The sequence below is a fragment of the Ascaphus truei genome, chromosome 1 (genome assembly GCF_040206685.1).
Source record: "Ascaphus truei isolate aAscTru1 chromosome 1, aAscTru1.hap1, whole genome shotgun sequence".
Taxonomy (NCBI): domain Eukaryota; kingdom Metazoa; phylum Chordata; class Amphibia; order Anura; family Ascaphidae; genus Ascaphus; species Ascaphus truei.
The window spans coordinates 511,937,638-511,955,503 of record NC_134483.1 but is presented as its reverse complement, the minus strand read 5'-3'; the positions used below and the strand labels follow the sequence as shown (position 1 = coordinate 511,955,503).

Sequence of the window (17,866 nt, the reverse complement as noted above, 5' to 3'; positions counted from 1 at the left end):
AATAGTGTGGGAGTCTGCTCGCAAAGCATAAGCTGCAGGACTCCTACCCTATTCCTCCAGTGACTGGGACGCTTGACGTCATCCCCACGGATTGGAGCGAGGCTGGTGTGCGCCGTCTGTCGGTTCCTGGACCCAGGGTGGTCTTAATGGTTAGGACAGAGCGCCCTTTGTGTGTGCATTGTCCTTTTTGGTTTGTTTTAGTAAATTGTATATCTGTTCTATGGTCTGTTTTTCTCTTATTTCTGAGTGGAGGATCTAATATTGCACTGGATCTCTGACCCCTATCCCATACCTGCTATACTGAGGTTCCAGCCACCACCTGAAGAGGTTTAACCTCTTCATTGCCTTATTCTACTGCATTGCGTGAGTGATTTTGGCTTTTTCTACGTCTATATTCGGAAGCCTTTTGCTGTTGCAACAGGTTTTGCCCTTTTTTATTCTTAAATTAAGGTTGGACATTATTTGTTCAATTGTCATACAATTCAAACCATACACATTGCCATATAGGATATCTTTAACTTCTATTTTCTATAACACAAAGACAATTGCAAAATAATTGTGTATGTTTTGAAACCTAGCTGCAAAGATGATCATCATTCCAGGAGCAGTTTAGTGTGGTTGTGTGTGTGTGTGGTGTGGTGTGGTGTGTGGTGTGTGTGTTGAGTGATAACAGAAAAACTCCCACGATAATATCAATAAATTTATCCCCATTAACAATGTGAGTAAAAAAAAAAAAAAAAAAAAAAAAAAAGCCAGGCAATGTTCTAGTAAATCTAAATTGTGTTCAAAAGTAATACAATTTCTTTAGATTTACTAGAACCAAGGTGCCCACCAGTATATACGGGGGTGAGTGTGTTGGGATAAGATGTGGGTGAGGGAAGCGGTGAAGGTGAGGAAAGGTGAAATGCAGACATGGAAAGGGATTGCAAATGAAGGGATTTGCATCAAATTTCCCTGCAATGCTTGCTGCCTATTGGGTAGTGAAATGGTGAATAAAAGTTCAGCAGAGATGGGGTTTAAGAGGTAAGGGGTGGAGAAGTTGAGGAGAAAGATGACTAATTGTGGGAAGCCCGGGGGCTACGGGCGGCAGAGGGAGAGTAAGGCCATTTCCCCACTGCCTGCTACAGCGCCCGCAGCGACGACGAGCTGCACCTCAATGGGGCCGGGCCCACTGCAAGGGGTGACTGCCGCGCTGCGCAGACACACATTGTGCTCAGTAATAGCGACGAAGCGCTAGGCCACGTCTCCCCCGGCGGTTCAGCCAATGAGGGCAAACCTGCCAGGTTACATCATGGCCGCGTCCCCCGTCACGCCCCCCCCTGTCTTTTCCCCCTGCTGCTCACTGCAGACCAGGGATCTCTGCTGCATGTGCCGCCAGCTTGGCGCGCGTGCAGCGCAGACAGCAGGGCCGTAGCCTTAGAGTAAGTTAAAGAGGGGGCGTATGAGTACGGGGGGGGGGGGGAGTAAGTCAAAGGGGGGAGTGTGGCTAAGATCGCATGGGGCGCGGGGAAAAAAGGGGCTAAGTTCTGGGAGGGATGGAGGGAAAGGACAAGGTTCAAGAGCTAGAGAGGGGTGGTTGTGACCTGTCATTCTGCATTTCTGCTCTCACGCGCTCCTGCCGTCTCATAGCCATGAAGCCTACCAGACGATCCTCCCTGCAGTGAGAAGCATGGTGGCTGAGAGGAGGCAGTGAGCAGCGGGTCAATCTGCAGCTGCGATCTCTCTCAGCGCGGCAAGTTCAAGTCTCCCCTGCACACTGCAGCACCATGTTAATGCTGCAATAACAACTGATCTTCTACATCGGCACACCATCAGATGTCGCGGTATTACTGTGATACTGGTATATCGCGCAACCCTAGTACACACAGCAAAACATTGGCATAGTGGGGCAAGTGCATGTAGCATAGCAATTATACAAAAGATCTACTTTACCCAAACCGAAGTCAGTGAAAAGAAGGCATCGCACATCGCACATGGATGGGTAAAAAAGTGTATTAAAGAGCATGTACCAAAAAACAAAACGTTTCGGCTCCAAAACCAGAACCTTCAGCAGGCACCGAAACGTCCCCCCCCCCCTACATGCTCTTCAATACATTATTTTTTTTTTTAAATATATAACTCAAATTTTATTGAAGTTTACCATTGTACAACACAATATACATTTGTTTTTCCTCCTATTTTATTTTAAATTATGCCGTCATCCTCAGACAAAGGTATAACGGGGAAGAACAATACATTTGTTTGCATCTGAGGTAACATTATTATACTGTAACATGTGTGTAACAAAGTGCAAATAAAGAGACAAAACTGGGGGGGGGGGGGTGGGGGAGAGAGAGAGTCAGTCTGTCCTCTTGATCCACTTCTTGTTCCTAAAATGATTTGATTACCCGTTTCCGGGGCTCTGGTTTGGTCCCTCCGCGTGGCTTGCGCCTCTTTTTTTTTTTTAAACCTATTTATTTTCCCTCTCCTTAAATACCTCTTGTTTTCTTGTCACTTTTGGGTCAGCGGAGAGCGTGTTTCTAATACTATCACTGCAATATTGTAGTACCATTCACTCCTGGGATGTCTGTCTCTACATTTTGTACTCCCCCATGTGCGATGCGCTGCTCTCTTTTTCCTGACTGCGGTTTGGGTCAAGTGTGCAACAAAGGTTTGTGGGGTATACAATTGCAGACAGTGACCAGTGACCGATCCCTGCCATGTGTTTGGAGGAAATGCTAGTATGTCTATCTGTTTTGGCTGCACATAATTGGTTGTACAATTTGCAACTTCACTACACAGAATATAGGATTAAAGAAGTGGAACTTGCAATATTGCAATTGTCCTCCACCCTGTCCTCGAGGGAAGAATGTTAATGTCTCTTAAGGAATACAGCCAGTGACCTACTGCACTTGGACTGTTTCCAACTTTAATAATTCTGCTGAGCCCCAGACATAGCAGTCATAGCAACTGGGTTTGTTTACACTGATGAGCTGTGTGCCGAGGTGCTTCATGTGATGTCAGGTGACGAATCAGAGCGGAAGGTAGCCCATGAGGGATTTGTGTACAAAGTTGCAGTTATCAGTGCACTGAAGTGTTATTTCTGTATATTAACGCTGCAGTTCAGTCTTTTTTTTATTTTATTTATTTTTTTACTTCAATAGTTTTATGTGTGCAATCTCTAATTACCTAAAGAACTGCATAGCTGCAGGTCAATTCGTTCTCCATGTATTGATAGGTCGAAATTTGGTGACATAATTAGTGAAGGGATCTGTTTATATTCTGCTTGTCTGTCAGTGGAAGCTCATGAATATTCATGAGCAATCCTGCACTGACATGTGCTAGAGGGAGGGCAGGGCTGACAAAGGGGTGTGCAGGGCTTGTGACAGGACATGAAGGGGCAGTGCCTTAGCAAATGGCTGTTAAAATAGAATACAAGAAAATTGGTCTTTCAAAGTTGTTTTTTTAAAAACAGAAAATGCTAAAAGTATTTTTTCTTACTACAGAACTGATTTATTAAAAAAAACACACATGCAGGATATTGACTGAACTGCAGCTTTAAGTAAAGGTGTCCTATAAAAGGGATTGTTATTTCTGAGAGCAATCAGTTAAGTCTTATTTATGTCTTTGCTAAGATTTCTTACATTTAATCAAATAAAATCTCATGATTTCTATTGCCGTTTTCAACTCTTTCCATGTCGAGTAAGACATTTCTGCTTTAAATCCTGAATCAATGTATATCGCTGTCTTTAGCCGGCAGTAATGCGATCAAAACATGGGAGCCCACCCCGGGGTCGGAGCAAAAAATATATTTTAGCTTTATTGTATAATGTAAAAAGCAAATGTGTACATAACCCACAGAGTTATAGACCGAGAGCCCTGTGCGTTTTTGGACCTGGTTGTTTTTCAGTTATTCTGTTCTTTCAATGAAAGGGGTATTCTAGCATAGCAAGTAACCCTTATGTATGACCAAATGATCAATGAAATTGGCTTTCTTACAAAAATGCTAAATTTGAGTGCCCTAATGTGCAGCGTGGGCTCTGGCACGCCAGGGACCGTAATGACACAAATGGTACGTCATGGGCACTTGTTCTTTAGCGGCTAATTAGCCCGATCCAAATGGAAGTGGAGCTTCCTCCACTCACTGCTCCTGGATCAGAGCACACCCCAAATGACAATCACATGATGCGGAAGTGATGGTCGCACCGCCCTAGCACTGTAACGGTTCAAGTACATGTTTCACTTATTTGATCTCTGTGTGTAAAAATCCGTTTCTATGTTTTAATCTTCTATGGCAAGTATTGCCAGTATCTTCCACATTATCCCTTTGTCTGAGGATGACGGCACCACTATTTAAAATAAAATCAGAGGAAAACTTTTTGGATCAACAATTGACCTGTATTTATACAAGTTTATACACACACTTGTAAAAAAAAGATCATGTAAAGTTTGTAAATGACTCCCCAAAGCATTTGGTTCCCATAAGAGACATGAAAAGTTAAACAAAATGAATACAACTTTCTTTTTTTAATTTGCCAATCACCTATATTTAGCTTCTGAAACATGCACTGCAATTAGTTTATTTAGTCTTTCACATCAATCAAAATACTTTCAAGCAGGCAATTTTTTTTTCTGATTTATATTTTAACCTGGCATTGAAAGAGGGGGTCTCCGGAGCTGAACCCCGTTCATTTTGGCTCCGGGGACCCCCTGCTACTGGAGATACCACCGTAGGGGGTGCCGGTAGCCGCCTGGCTTGCAGGGTCAATTAATGGCGGAGTTTCAAAGGTGTGCGAGCCAATAGGCAGCCATGGCATCACCAGGCTTCCTGTTGGCCGGCGTTACACGAGAGCTTTAATCTTTGCCGAGCTAACGAAACCCCCTTTGGAGGTTTGTCTCAGGAAGCAGTAGGTCCTTGAAGCTGAAATTAATGGGGTTTAGCGCCAGAGATCCACTGCTTCAATCCAATGTTAAAAATCATTAAAAAGCACACACTGTTTTTTTTTTTAAAGGATTTCAAACTACTCCGTAATTCTTGGTTATCATCTCTACAAAAATTCTTTCTTAATTGTCCAGTTCTACATGGGACTGAATGAAATTAAAGCAAAATGATTAATATTTTAAAAGAAGAAAAAAAAAACCAAACATTTATTTTTGTCTTGTAATATACTTGTACTCCTGTTCAAAATGTATAGGAAGCAAAAACTAGCAAACTCTATTGGCATAGATCACGATCAACTAAATCCTCCCATCTGTTCCCCAGCTGTAAATTAAAACTTAACCTGTAATTTCACCCCCATCAATTACTAAAATGTAACCTATTCTACCTATTTCTGCCATCAGTGCAAAGCAGTCCTTAATAACACGATCTTTAAACATAGCAGCGCCCTTGAATAATTCTGGTCTTGGAGTGGCTGTAACTTTAAAACAGCTGTCCTGTATAATGGAAAAGGCTGACTCTGTAGTGCTCATTCTGCACTGCAGAACAGTTGTTCATCTTTGCTTTAAAACATTGTTGGTGTCTACTGTAAAACAATATCCCAATCTACAAATTATTAGCGTAATCTCTTGAACTTCTCCTCCCACTTCCCTTTCTTGACTTCTCCAGCCTTTGCCGACCACTTTTAAAGGCAAGGCGGATGCTATTCACAATGAGATTCCCTCTGTCCCTTGCCCTCCTTCCACTCTTGACTCCTTTTCTCCTGTTGGAAGGCTTGTTCTATAGTATGTGCTGGTGCGTGTGTGCGTGCGCGCGCGTGCGAGTGTATATATATTTTTTAAAATTAAAAAAAAAACACGTTGGTAAGAATAAAATATTTATTAACATTGTGTACACACACACACACACACACACACACACACACACACACACACACACACACACACACACACACACACACACACACACACACACACCAGTGGCGGTAGCGGCATGAATACTTTTTGAGTCTTCCCCGCTATCGCCTGGCTCCACACTCACTGCCGTGCGCGCGCGCGCGCGGCCCTAGCATACCATGGCTGGCTAACCACAGCCAACTAAAACTGTTGCGCACGGCGCAGCAAGCGCAACCACTATATTACGGGCCATTTTTTTTCCTTCCCTCTCCTCCTCCCTCTACCACATACCCTCTTGATCCCATTCCCTCACACCTTATCAGGACTCTTGCTCCTGTCTTAGTTCCCCCTCTTGCCCTCATCTCAAATTCCTCCCTGTCCTCTGGTGTTTTCCCCTCATCCTTGAAGCATGCGGATGTCGCCTTACCAACTACCGCCCTGTACCTCTCCTGCCTATTGCCTACAAACAACTAGAATGACTCGTTCTCCCGTATGATCAACTTTCTTCATTCCCATGCCCTCCTGGACTCTTTACAATCTGGTGTTTGTACATCTCACTCAACAGATGCTGTCCTCACTAACGAAAAAAAACAAACCGCGCACAAAAATGTAATGTGAAGTGTAAAATATAAGTAAGACACAATAAGCGAAGAGTGCAAAAACAAGTGACACAACTTGTACCACTTAAATGATAAATACTGTACGTGAGGTCTCGGCGATGAGTCGGCTGCTATCAACAAAAAGATGGCTCACAACTTAGAAAATGAAAGAAGAAGAAAAAAGAGGAAAAAGCTCATGGTGTAGTAATTAATATATTGGTGAAAATAAAAAGGCGAGCATCATACATACAAGAATAAAGTTCTTTTAGTCATGTTTATGCATTAACCAGATGGACCGAAACGGTGAGAGAAGGGGGTGGAGAACATAGAGAGAAGGAGGGAGAACAGTGAGAGAGGGTGCTGTGCCTGTGGGACTGCTGCAGTGCTGTGAGTTGTCATGACTGCACCCCTGTCATAGCTGCACCCACCCGCCCCGTTTTTGCCACGCCCCTGATAGCTGCCTACAGATCGCGGTTTTGAGCTGTACACGCGACTCCAGGTGCGAATGCAGCAGCCTCCAGTGGTGACTTAGCCGTAAGCAGCAAATGCTGCAAGGTGGGGAAGCTTGTCACGGATCAGAGCCTGTGCATGGTCAGAATCTGTTAGCACAGGCTAATAAGGGCATACACGGTGAAGTAGAGCAGAAAGTAAATGTAGTGAAAGTATCACTCAGGGCTACAGCATAAGGCAAACTCGTCTATAGAGCACAGACAGCAACATAACCACTAAGCCGCGAGGCAATAAGATGAAAGGCGTACTGCCGTGAGCACCAATGACTTGGCTCAGATGTGATGGCTGCTGCTGATCGCCGTAAAGAGGCACATAAAAACTTAAGTAGAGAGATCAGTAGAGAGATCAGTAGAGAGATCAGTAGAGAGATCAGTAGAGAGATCAGTAGAGAGATCAGTAGAGAGATCAGTAGACTTAAGTTTGTGCCTCCTCTTCACGGCGCTCAGGCCTCTTTTGGCTTAAGATATCATATCTATGCAGGTGATATGCAGATATAGCTCCCCTCCTACTGTCTCCGTACGTTCTTCCTACCAACCAATTAGATTGTAAGCTCTTCGGAGCAGGGACTCCTCTTCCTAAATATTACTTTTATAGTGTATAGTGTTATAGTGTCACTATACACTATACGTACGAAACGCGTAAAGAGGACTCGCTTGCACCTTGTGCAAATAAAGCTTATTTTTATCCCACATCAGCCTTCATCTATTTTTGTGCTGTGCGACGCATCTTTCTCTCCTTGAGAAGTTCCTTTACATTGCTGCATCAAGCGTCTGCACGCTGAGTTCCTGCTGGCTTGCGGTTTCCTTCACTGAGTCTGCCGTGACGTTATCAGCAAGTATCGTTCAGGCCGCCGGTCAGGTGACCGCCCTCCGCGTCTGCGGGTATTGGGTTGGCGGTGAAGAGCAAAGATCACAAGCAGAGACACCCTGACTTCAGCCAGGAGAAGCAGATATATTATACTGAGAAGACCCGCACAGGCTTCACTAACCACTACAAAGACTTACACGTGAGTGTCCCATATCCCAACCTCATAGTGCTCGCGGTGAGCCGGTTGGGGGGAATGATTATATGTGTCTTCATATTACACTAAGGTTGTGTATCGCCTGGGTCTAGAAGATTTACTTTATCTTGCACCAGCAGGACTATGCTATATTCTGAGCGCCTGGAGGGTTAATCGGATGATTCACCCGTTTGTATGCAATACTACCATCAACCCTGTCGCCAGTGTACGTTGCCTTGGTGTGACATTTGACGCCACAGCTGAAACTTGTTGCCAAGATCCGACTGTTCCTCTGTCAATCTACTGCTAAAACGCTAATGCATGTCCTTATCCTCTCCCGTCTGGATTATTGTAATATTCTGGGCCTCCCTGCCTCGCAACTTTCTGCTTTGCAATCTATGCAAAATTGTCTCTGCTCATCTCCTTAAATCCCCCTCCTAACTTTCCATCAAATTTCGGATCACCTACAGTACAAAGATCTCTTTACCTTCAAGGCGCTCGCTCAACTCATCTACTCCTCCCTAGATAGTGCCTTTGATCTTTCATTCTGTCCCTGCTCGTCTCCTACGCTCTGCTCATAGATCTCCTTTTCACCCCTTCCACCTCTACTGCTCTCACCTTTTCCCCTCACTGCCCCGTTACCTGTGGAACTCCCTCTCACTCTGTATACACCAAGCACCTTATCTCCTCAACTTAAGTCAAACCTTAATATCCTCTCTTAAAGCCTAAACTCATGGCTACTGTCCCTCACCCACAGTTGCTCCTAACAACCATTGTGGACAAGCACTCCCAGCTCCTACAGTTTCTCCCTCACCTGCTGTCTCTGTAAGTCTCCCAACATACCACTTAGATTATAAACTCTCCGGGCAGGGATTTAATTTCCTGATTGTCTGATTTTGTCTGTTACACTTATTGTATTATGACTCCCTGCATTACACAGGCATACCCCGGTTTAAGGACACTCACTTTAAGTACACTCGCGAGTAAGGACATTTCGCCCAATAGGCAAACGACAGCTCACACATGCGCCTGTCAGCGCGTCCTGAACAGCAATACCGGCTCCCTACCTGTACCGAAGCTGTGCGCAAGCGGGGAGACTATAGAGCCTGTTACAAATGCGTTACTTACATCAGTTATGCACGTATTTGACGATTGCAATGGGAAAAAGGTAGTGCTTCACTTTAAGTACATTTTCACTTTACATACATGCTCCGGTCCCATTGCGTACGTTAATGCGGGGTATGCCTGTATTGTCTTTTGTAATGCGCCGAGTACACTGGGTGCTACCATACATAAATAACGATTTGCATACGTACTTGATGATTCTAATGTTTTTTAAGTGAATCTTTTTTTTTTATTCTTGACATTTTAGTATAACAGCTTATTTATGTTTGTAGTTGTGCAAAATAAGCAGATGTTTAATCATTAATAGACTTTATTATTTTAAGTAAACAAGACTTGCTTTACTTGGTATCTCAAACGAGTGCACCGCTGTCCAGAAGATAAACTGGGACAATCAAAATAAATGCAGTTTAACAGGCACTCACCTGCATGTATGCTCTGAGACTTTTATGAAGATAAATTTCCCAGTTAAGACAAAGCGTCTACCTACTCAATTTATTTTCATCATTTTTTAGCGCCACTCTAACAATCCATGAATAACCAGATATTTCTTACATGTCCAGTCTGGTCAATTGTATGCAACTAGATAATCATTTTGCAAGCCAACAATGTCCAGAGTTCCACACGCCTCCTGATCAGAGATGGGTGGTGGGAATGTACTGTAGGCATAGCCTTGCCAGTAGTGGATGTCCCCATTATGTTACTTGGGGGTCTCCCCATGATGTTGAGGTGTGGTTCTGCCAGTAGGGGGCATTCCTGTGATGTCAAGAGCATTACCCTGATGTCCAGTAACATTTTCAAGTCCAAAGGAGTCGATGGGTAGCCAAGTAAGAGGCAGCCCACTTCCTAAGTATAATGTGGGACCCTGAGGTCTTCTCGTCATGTGTGGTGATTTTTCATCCCTCGTTTAGGAGATGATGACCGATTCAGTGCCTAATTCAGTGACATTGGCCTCTTTGGAATCTATATTTATTCAGTACATAGTATATTTCTTTTGTGTGTATTTTAGTGTCACTTTGAATAGAGCGGGGTTTGCTGTCACTTGCATTTAATTTACAAAATATACTTGGTATTTTCCTAGTACAGTTGTCCAGGGAAAGTGAGCATTACTTTAAAACTGCTGATATAGTGAAAAATAAGTAATGATTACTGAGACGTTTTAAGGAATCCTGTTAGTTATGGACATATTGTGCAGTTTCTATGAACTGCTGTTTAAAATATACTATATTAGAAACAATCCCAGACGTTTGTTTTATACAGAATATGAAGCACGGGGTCTCCGGAGCGGAGCCCCATTATTTTCATCTCCTGGGGGCCTCCTGCTTCCGGAGTTACTTGCCTAGGAGATTCTGGTAGCCACTCAAGGGTTTACATGGCTGATTTTGAAATCTCCCGGGCCCTACGGTCCAATAGGAAGCGATGACATCACCCAGTGCGACTTTGTTTGCCCGTGTGATGAGGGAGCTTTAAACTGCAGAGAGATACTTACCTCCGAAAGGGGGTGTCTATCTCGGGAAGCAGGGGGTCCCCAGAGCTGAAATTCTGCTCTGGAGACCCCCTGCTTCAATCCTTTATTTAAAAAAAAGGTGTGCGCCGAGCACGCGCATTTTATGTGAAACTTTTGTTTTTTGTCACACAAATTGTATTTGATATTTTTAATTAAAAATCAAAACACAATTTCTGTGACAAAACACAAAGTGTGACTTAGAACAGCGGTGCGCAAAGTTTTTGCGCCGCGGCCCCCTTCCTGGGAGCCGCAGCGTTGGTGCCTCTCCCCGCCCCCCCTCCCCCCCCAATGTCTGTGTCATTTGACACGTCGCTGAAGACCCGGCTGGAAGCAGGTGAGTTACTGAGGCCTCACCCATCATTTAATTTAAATGCCGTGGGGACGAGCGCAGGGCCTCAGTAACCGCCTGCGCCCCTCCCCATTTTTCTGCATACATGCATACACCTGTGCACACCTTCTTCGCTCCGCCGACAAAACGCGTAGGGTGCATGGAGTATACGCCTGTATATATTTTGTATGCCTTTTTATATGGTGACAACATACAATATAAGTTTGAAGGACAATATTAAAGTGTTTGGAGTTCCTTTTTTGTCTATTTTTCTACACTGACTGCGCTGTGAGATGGAGGCTCCTCCCTAACATTGGGATACTGGGAGAGCAGAGCTGGTGCACCTGTCGCTGCATACACAGGTGGTGTGCTGACACGGAGGAGTGGAGGGAGGCCTCTGACATACCAAGTGTAACATTGGGGCTAGTTTGGAGGTCTAGCAGCTGCACAAACAGACGGCACACTGAAGGAGATTTACGAGGGAGAGTCCTTGGTGCAGTGGAGATTGGCGTGTATAAGATTGGAGCGGATCCGGTTTACCTGCTTCCTAACGTGTTCGGGGTCACGTGATATAAGAGGGACGATTTGGCGAAAGAACTGAGGCGCGGAGAAGCCGAAATCCATCGGCGTAGTGGACAAGCAGTGTGGTCCCATCGGCGTGAAGGTACCCCTACCACAGTGAACCAGGAGCAGTTTCCAACAGAGGTGACAGCCAATTCTTTCTCCAGCACAAGCCACAGATACCTGCTACACTTTCCAATATTGGAGACTAAGCTTTAATTAATAAGTTAACTTGAAAATCTGCTCCAACACAGAGACACTAAGAAGATGGAGAAACTATCCTTTATTGTATATTTTTTCCATCCTTTTTCCCATTTGTCACATTGCTATTTGTTTAACATTCCATCCACATTGTTTCTTTTCTAGATATATTGAGACATTTAGTATCTAGTTCCATCTCCTATCACAGTGTATCTACTAATTTTATATCCTATTGTTTAATAGGTTCCATTACTTTAGGGACCTGGTTACGTTTTTGCGCCGAATGCAGTTTTCTACATAAATATCTAGGTCTTTGTGTTAAGACAAGCATTAAGGCAGCATTTACCATACAATATTTACCCGTTTGTTTTTGCGCACTTGATATTCATTTCATATACACATACATATTTTTTTTTTATTTATAAAATGTTTCACCAAGAAGTAATACATTTAGTTACCTCTCGTTTTCAAGTATGTCCTGGGCCTAGAGTTAAGATGACAAATAATACATGGTTACAAATACATAGTTACATAAGTGAATAGGATATGCATTATATTCAAGACATTGCATGCACATTTGGAGATAATATATATTATAGGCGTATGTAACAGTTACAGACCAGATTAAAATGTGAGACAGCTTTAGTTTTGAAAGAACTTAGACTGGTGGTGGCTGTGAGAGTCTCCGGTAGGTTGTTCCAGTTTTTTGGTACACGGTAAGAGGAGGAGCAGCTGGATACTTTGTTGAGCCTTGGGACCATGAATAGTCTTTTGGAGTCTGATCTCGGATGATAAGTTCTGCTTGTGGTAGGGGTGAGGAGCTTGTTCAGATGGACAAGTAGCTTGCATAGAAAGTATTTGAAGGCAAGACAGGAAAGGTGAACTTTGCGCCTAGACTCAAGTGATGACCAATCTAGTTCTTTGAGCATTTCGCAGTGATGTGTGTTGTAGTTGCATTGGAGAACAAATGGCATATTGAATTGTAGAGGGTATCAAGTTTGCTAACGTGGGTTTGGGGTGCCCAGCTGTATATAATTATGTCCCCACAGTCGATAATTGGCATTAACATCTGCTGTGTGATACGCTTTCTGACCAGCAGACTTGGGGAGGATTTGTTTCTGTAAAGTACACCTAGTTTGGCATAGGTTTACATCCAAAATGTAAAATGGAAGTCAAATCATATGACCAAGTTTTAAAACTAGTAACAGGCGTTAGGGTGGTATTAGCATTGGTTCTGATCTGGAGCTCGGTCATTGAAGCTTTAAAAATTTAGCCTTGGTTCCAATTACCATTGTTAGTCTTTGCAGTGTTTAAAAGCAGTTTGTTTTGTGAAATCCAATTTTCAAGTCTAAAAAAAGTCAAATTGAAGTATGTGTTCAAGGTCGGAGAGGCTATGGCTGTGTGTATATAAGATTGTCATCTGCATACATGTGTATTGAAGCTCCCTTACAAGCTGTAGGAAGATCATTGATGAACACTGAGAAGAGTAGGGCCCCAGAACATAGCCTTGCGGGACACCACAGATGTTATCCAAGGGTTGGAGTTAGAGCCCGAGATGGACACATGTTGGGATCTACCTGACAGGTAGGAATGAAAACCAGTTTAAAGGTTGCTTCCCTATTCCACAGCACTGGAGTTTATTAAGCAAGATAACATGATCAACAGTATCAAAAGCCTATGCAAAATCTAGGAATATTGCACCAGTGAGTTGTCCCAGTTCCATTCCACACTGGATTTCATTGCAAACTTTTAGCAGGGTAGTTACTGTGGAGCATTTGGGGCGAAAGTCAGATTGGAATTTACTAGGGAAATTTGTCTTGGTATAGTAATCGCTTAATTGGGAGTGAACACATTTTTCCATGACTTTGGATAGTATTGGGAGAAGGGAGATTGGCCTGTAGTTCGAGACAGTGTCTCTCCCCCCCCTCTACTTTTGAAGATTGGGACAACTATGGCAGTTTTCCAGGTCTTAGGAATATGTTCTGCAGACAGAATAGAGTTGACAATGGAATCAATTGGTTTGGCAATGGCTGGGGCACCAAGTCTTAGGAACTTAGATTGCAGTAGGTCAGGTCCACATTGGCTGCTTAGTGTTAATTTGAGGAGCGCTTGTGTAATCTCCTCTTCGGATACTGGGCCAAATTGAAAATTGTGAACAGTATTGGGAGGGGGTTGGGCTATGTGGGTACTCCCAGGATGAGGTTTGTGGTTTGGGTTGAGTTTCGCTAATAAGTTAGTGGCACACCCCACAAAGTAATCATTGAATGCATTTGCAATGTCGGTGGGATTTGTTAGAGTAATATCCTCAGTGATAGTACTTGGTTGTTGATGGCTAGAAGGTTCGAATATATTTTGGAGAACCTTCCAGAAGTTAGCTAGGTTTGCTTTATTCTGGTGAAGATTGTCAGAGTAATATTGTGCTTTTGTGTGGATTGTTTGACTTGTACACACATTGCACAGGCATCTGTAGTTATTAAGATCCTCGGTATTGTATTGTATGTCTTTATTTATATAGCGCCCTTAATGTACATAGCGCTTCACAGTAGTAATACATGTGGTAATCAAATAAATAACAGATAATATACATAACAGATCATGGGAATAAGTGCTTTAGACATAAAAGTAACATTTCGGAAAAGGAGTCCCTGCCCCGAGGAGCTTACAGTCTAATTGGTAGGTAGGGAGAACGTACAGAGACAGTAGGAGGGAGTTCTGGTAAGTGCGTCTGCAGGGGGCCAAGCTTTATGTATCATGTGTTCAGAATATCCACAGTGCTATTCATATGCTTCTTTAAGCAAGTGTGTCTTAAGGTGGGTCTTAAAGGTGGCTAGAGAGGGTGCTAGTCGGGTACTGAGGGGAAGGACATTCCAGAGGTGTGGGGCAGTCAGTGAAAAAGGTTTAAGGCGGGAGAGGGCTTTAGATACAAAGGGGGTAGAAAGATGACATCCTTGAGAAGAACGCAAGAGTCTGGATGGTGCATAACGAGAAATTAGGGATGAGATGTAAGGAGGAGCAGAAGAGTGTAAAGCTTTATAAGTGAGGAGAAGAATGGAGTGTGAGATGCGGGATTTGATCGGAAGCCAGGAGAGGGATTTCATGAGGGGAGATGCTGAGACAGATCTAGGAAAGAGTAGAGTGATTCTGGCAGCAGCGTTTAGGATAGATTGTAGAGGAGACAGGTGAGAGGTAGGAAGGCCGGACAGCAGGAGGTTACAGTAATCAAGACGGGAGAGAATGAGGGCCTGAGTCAGTTTTAGCAGTCGAGCAACAGAGGAAAGGGCGTATCTTTGTTATATTGCGGAGGAAAAAGCGACAAGTTTTAGAAATGTTTTGAATGTGAGGGGCGAATGTGAGGGGCGAATGTGAGGGGCGAATGTGAGGGGCGAATGTGAGGGGCGAATGTGAGGGGCGAATGTGAGGGGCGAATGCGAGGGGCGAATGCGAGAGAGTAGAGTGTGACCCCTAGGCAGCGTGCTTGGGCTACTGGGTGAATGATTGTAGTTCCAACAGTAATGTGGAAGGAGGTAGTAGGGCCAGGTTTGGGAGGAAGTATGAGGAGCTCTGTTTTAGCCATTTTGAGTTTAAGGCGTCGGAGGGCCATCCAGGATGATATAGCAGAGAGACATTCAGAAACTTTGGTTTGTACAGCAGGTGTAAGGTCAGGTGTTGAAAAGTATATATGTGTGTCGTCGGCATAGAGGTGATAATTAAACCCAAAAGATGTTATTAGGTCACCTAGAGAGAGTGTGTATTGAGAAAAGAGAAGAGGTCCCAGGACAGAGCCCTGGGATACCCCCACAGAAAGATCAATAGAGGAGGAGAAGGTGTTGGCAGAAGAGACACTGAAAGTACGATGGGAGAGGTAGGATGAGATCCAGGATAGAGCTTTGTTCCGAATACCAAGAGTATGGAGAATGTAGAGGAGAAGAGGGTGGTCCACTGTGTCAAATGCTGCAGAGAGGTCGAGTAATATGAGCAGAGTGTAATGACCTCTGTCGTTGGCAGCATGGAGGTCGTCAGTTATTTTAGTGAGGGCTGTTTCCGTGGAGTGAGCAGTGCGGAAACCAGATTGTAGAGGGTCTAGGAGAGAATAGGTGTTGAAAAAATGGAGCAAGCGAGAAAATACAAGACGTTCAAGGAGATTTGAGGCAAAAGGCAGTAGGGAGACAGGTCGATAGTTAGAAAGACAGGTAGGGTCAAGCTTGCGGTAGTGCCAGTTACTTTGTAGCTTTTCCACAAGGCATCCCTGAACTGGTAGAGTGCTATAAGGTCAGGTGTAACCCATGGAAGGTGGGCCCCCATACTCTTATTCTTTGTAGTGGAGCATGGGTATCACAGAGTTTTAAGAACTCAGATTGGAAATAGTCGAGCGCAGAATCGGGGTCGGGAATTAAATAGATTCTGTACCAAGGGCAGTTGGTAAGGTCAGCCAGAAACTGTTGTGGGTTAAAGTTTCTGAATGTTCTAGTGAGGAGTTTAGGTCGTGTATGTGTGTGTGTTGCTTAGGGGACCATATTATATGGATTTTAAGCAAAAGGTGGCCCAGTGTGCTCATTTGCATGTCATTTCCCAGAATCCCTTGCTGCAGTAGAAGCACTATATGCTGGGCAATAATGGTGAAAGGCAGGGCTGCAAACCTGTCTAACAGTAATGTTTCCATATTCTTTACTATGGAGGTTTTTTGTCACTTTTTGTACCCACCCTAACTTAACTGTGTGTGTGTGTTTTTTTTCTTTAATCTCTTTACCTGTATGTACAGCTCTCGCAATTGTTGATCCAGACTATTTTCTCTTTCTCGTTAAGGTAGTTATGGTGCTTTACAACGAGATTAAATGGGAAGAATAGTACGGCAACCACGTAAGATTAGAATTACAGGCATACCCCGCATTAACGTACGCAATGGGACCAGAGCATGTATGTAAAGCGAAAATGTACTTAAAGTGAAGCACTACTTTTTTCCCCACTTATCCATGCATGTACTGTACTGCAATCATCATATACGTGCATAACTGATGTAAATAACGCATTTGTAACAGGCTCTATAGTCTCCCCGCTTGCGCACAGCTCCGGTGCAGGTAGGGAGTTCAACTTTGCTGTTCAGGACGTGCTGACAGGCGCATGCGTGAGCTGCCGTTTGACTATTGGACGATATGTACTTACTTGCGAGCGTACTTAAAGTGAGTGTCCTTAAAGCGGGGTATGCCTTTACATAAAACCCAAAGAATGACCCATTTTTACGCAGGAAATTTGAATCATTCTGAGCGAGTCGTCTTTTTTTTTTTTTTTTCCCTCCCCCAACTTAAAATTACAAGCACTGTCAAATGTAAACCTGTAATATGTTGTACATATGCTTTATTAGTTGCCTGGCTGTTTTGATATTTGGTTAAGTTTAGCTGCCACTGAAATACATGAAGTGAAAAACAAAAATGTATGCAAATGGGTGTACTTGGATGAGATGTATTTATAAAATGGTTCACCAGGAAGTAATACATTGAGAGTTACCTCTCGTTTTCAAGTATGTCCTGGGCAGAGTTATAACAATACATGGTTACATTAAAAGAACCGAGGTTATATAGTCAATATTTCATGGACAGATGGAGTTGGAAAATTGGGTACAGGGGATAAAAGGGCTGCTGAGTTTCAGATTGAAACTAGAGCAGCTTCAATATCGCCAAATGGTTCACACCCTTTAGCTGCGGCAAAGGCTGTCCACTTTTGAGGCGATGTAGACTGAAGGGGTTCAGATTGAATGCAGCTGTGGTTTCAAGGTCCTTTGTCCTCCTGAGTCAATAACATTCGAAACGCAGCAGTAAGCAATTTGTCCTTGATGGGGGGGGACATTGATATTTTTGCATTTGCTCCGCATTATACAACATGTTTATTTTTTTGAGAGTCATCATGAACACCTTTTTTTTTTTTTTTTGTAACTATTTGGGCATTGGGAGATTTGGTCACATGTTTTAGTTATTACTGAAAGTCTTACACCCTTTTCCCCCTCTTCCCTAGATCGCTTTAAATGGTACCCCTTTCACAGATGGACCAATTGGCTCCGAGTTTACGGGGGTCCCCCAGGTAAGCGTTTTGTTGCACAGAATGTCCATTGTGTGTTTTTGTTCTGTTACATTCTCAACATACCCGTACGTCTAATATTTGAATTCCACATTAAGGCCTCATTTTCCAGATAGGCTATAATAAAAAATATCATTCACACTTACAGTATGTAC

At 43.5% G+C, this 17,866-nt stretch overlaps 1 protein-coding gene across 1 annotated transcript in view; it reads left to right on the top strand.

The window, feature by feature from the left end:
- FAM193A (family with sequence similarity 193 member A) overlaps positions 1-17,866 on the top strand; it is a 114,075-nt gene that overhangs the window by 37,265 nt on the left and 58,944 nt on the right. The window contains exon 2 of the mRNA XM_075570786.1: positions 17,649-17,714. Coding sequence (XP_075426901.1) covers positions 17,649-17,714 — 66 coding nt within the window. The remainder of the gene's footprint in view (positions 1-17,648; positions 17,715-17,866) is intronic.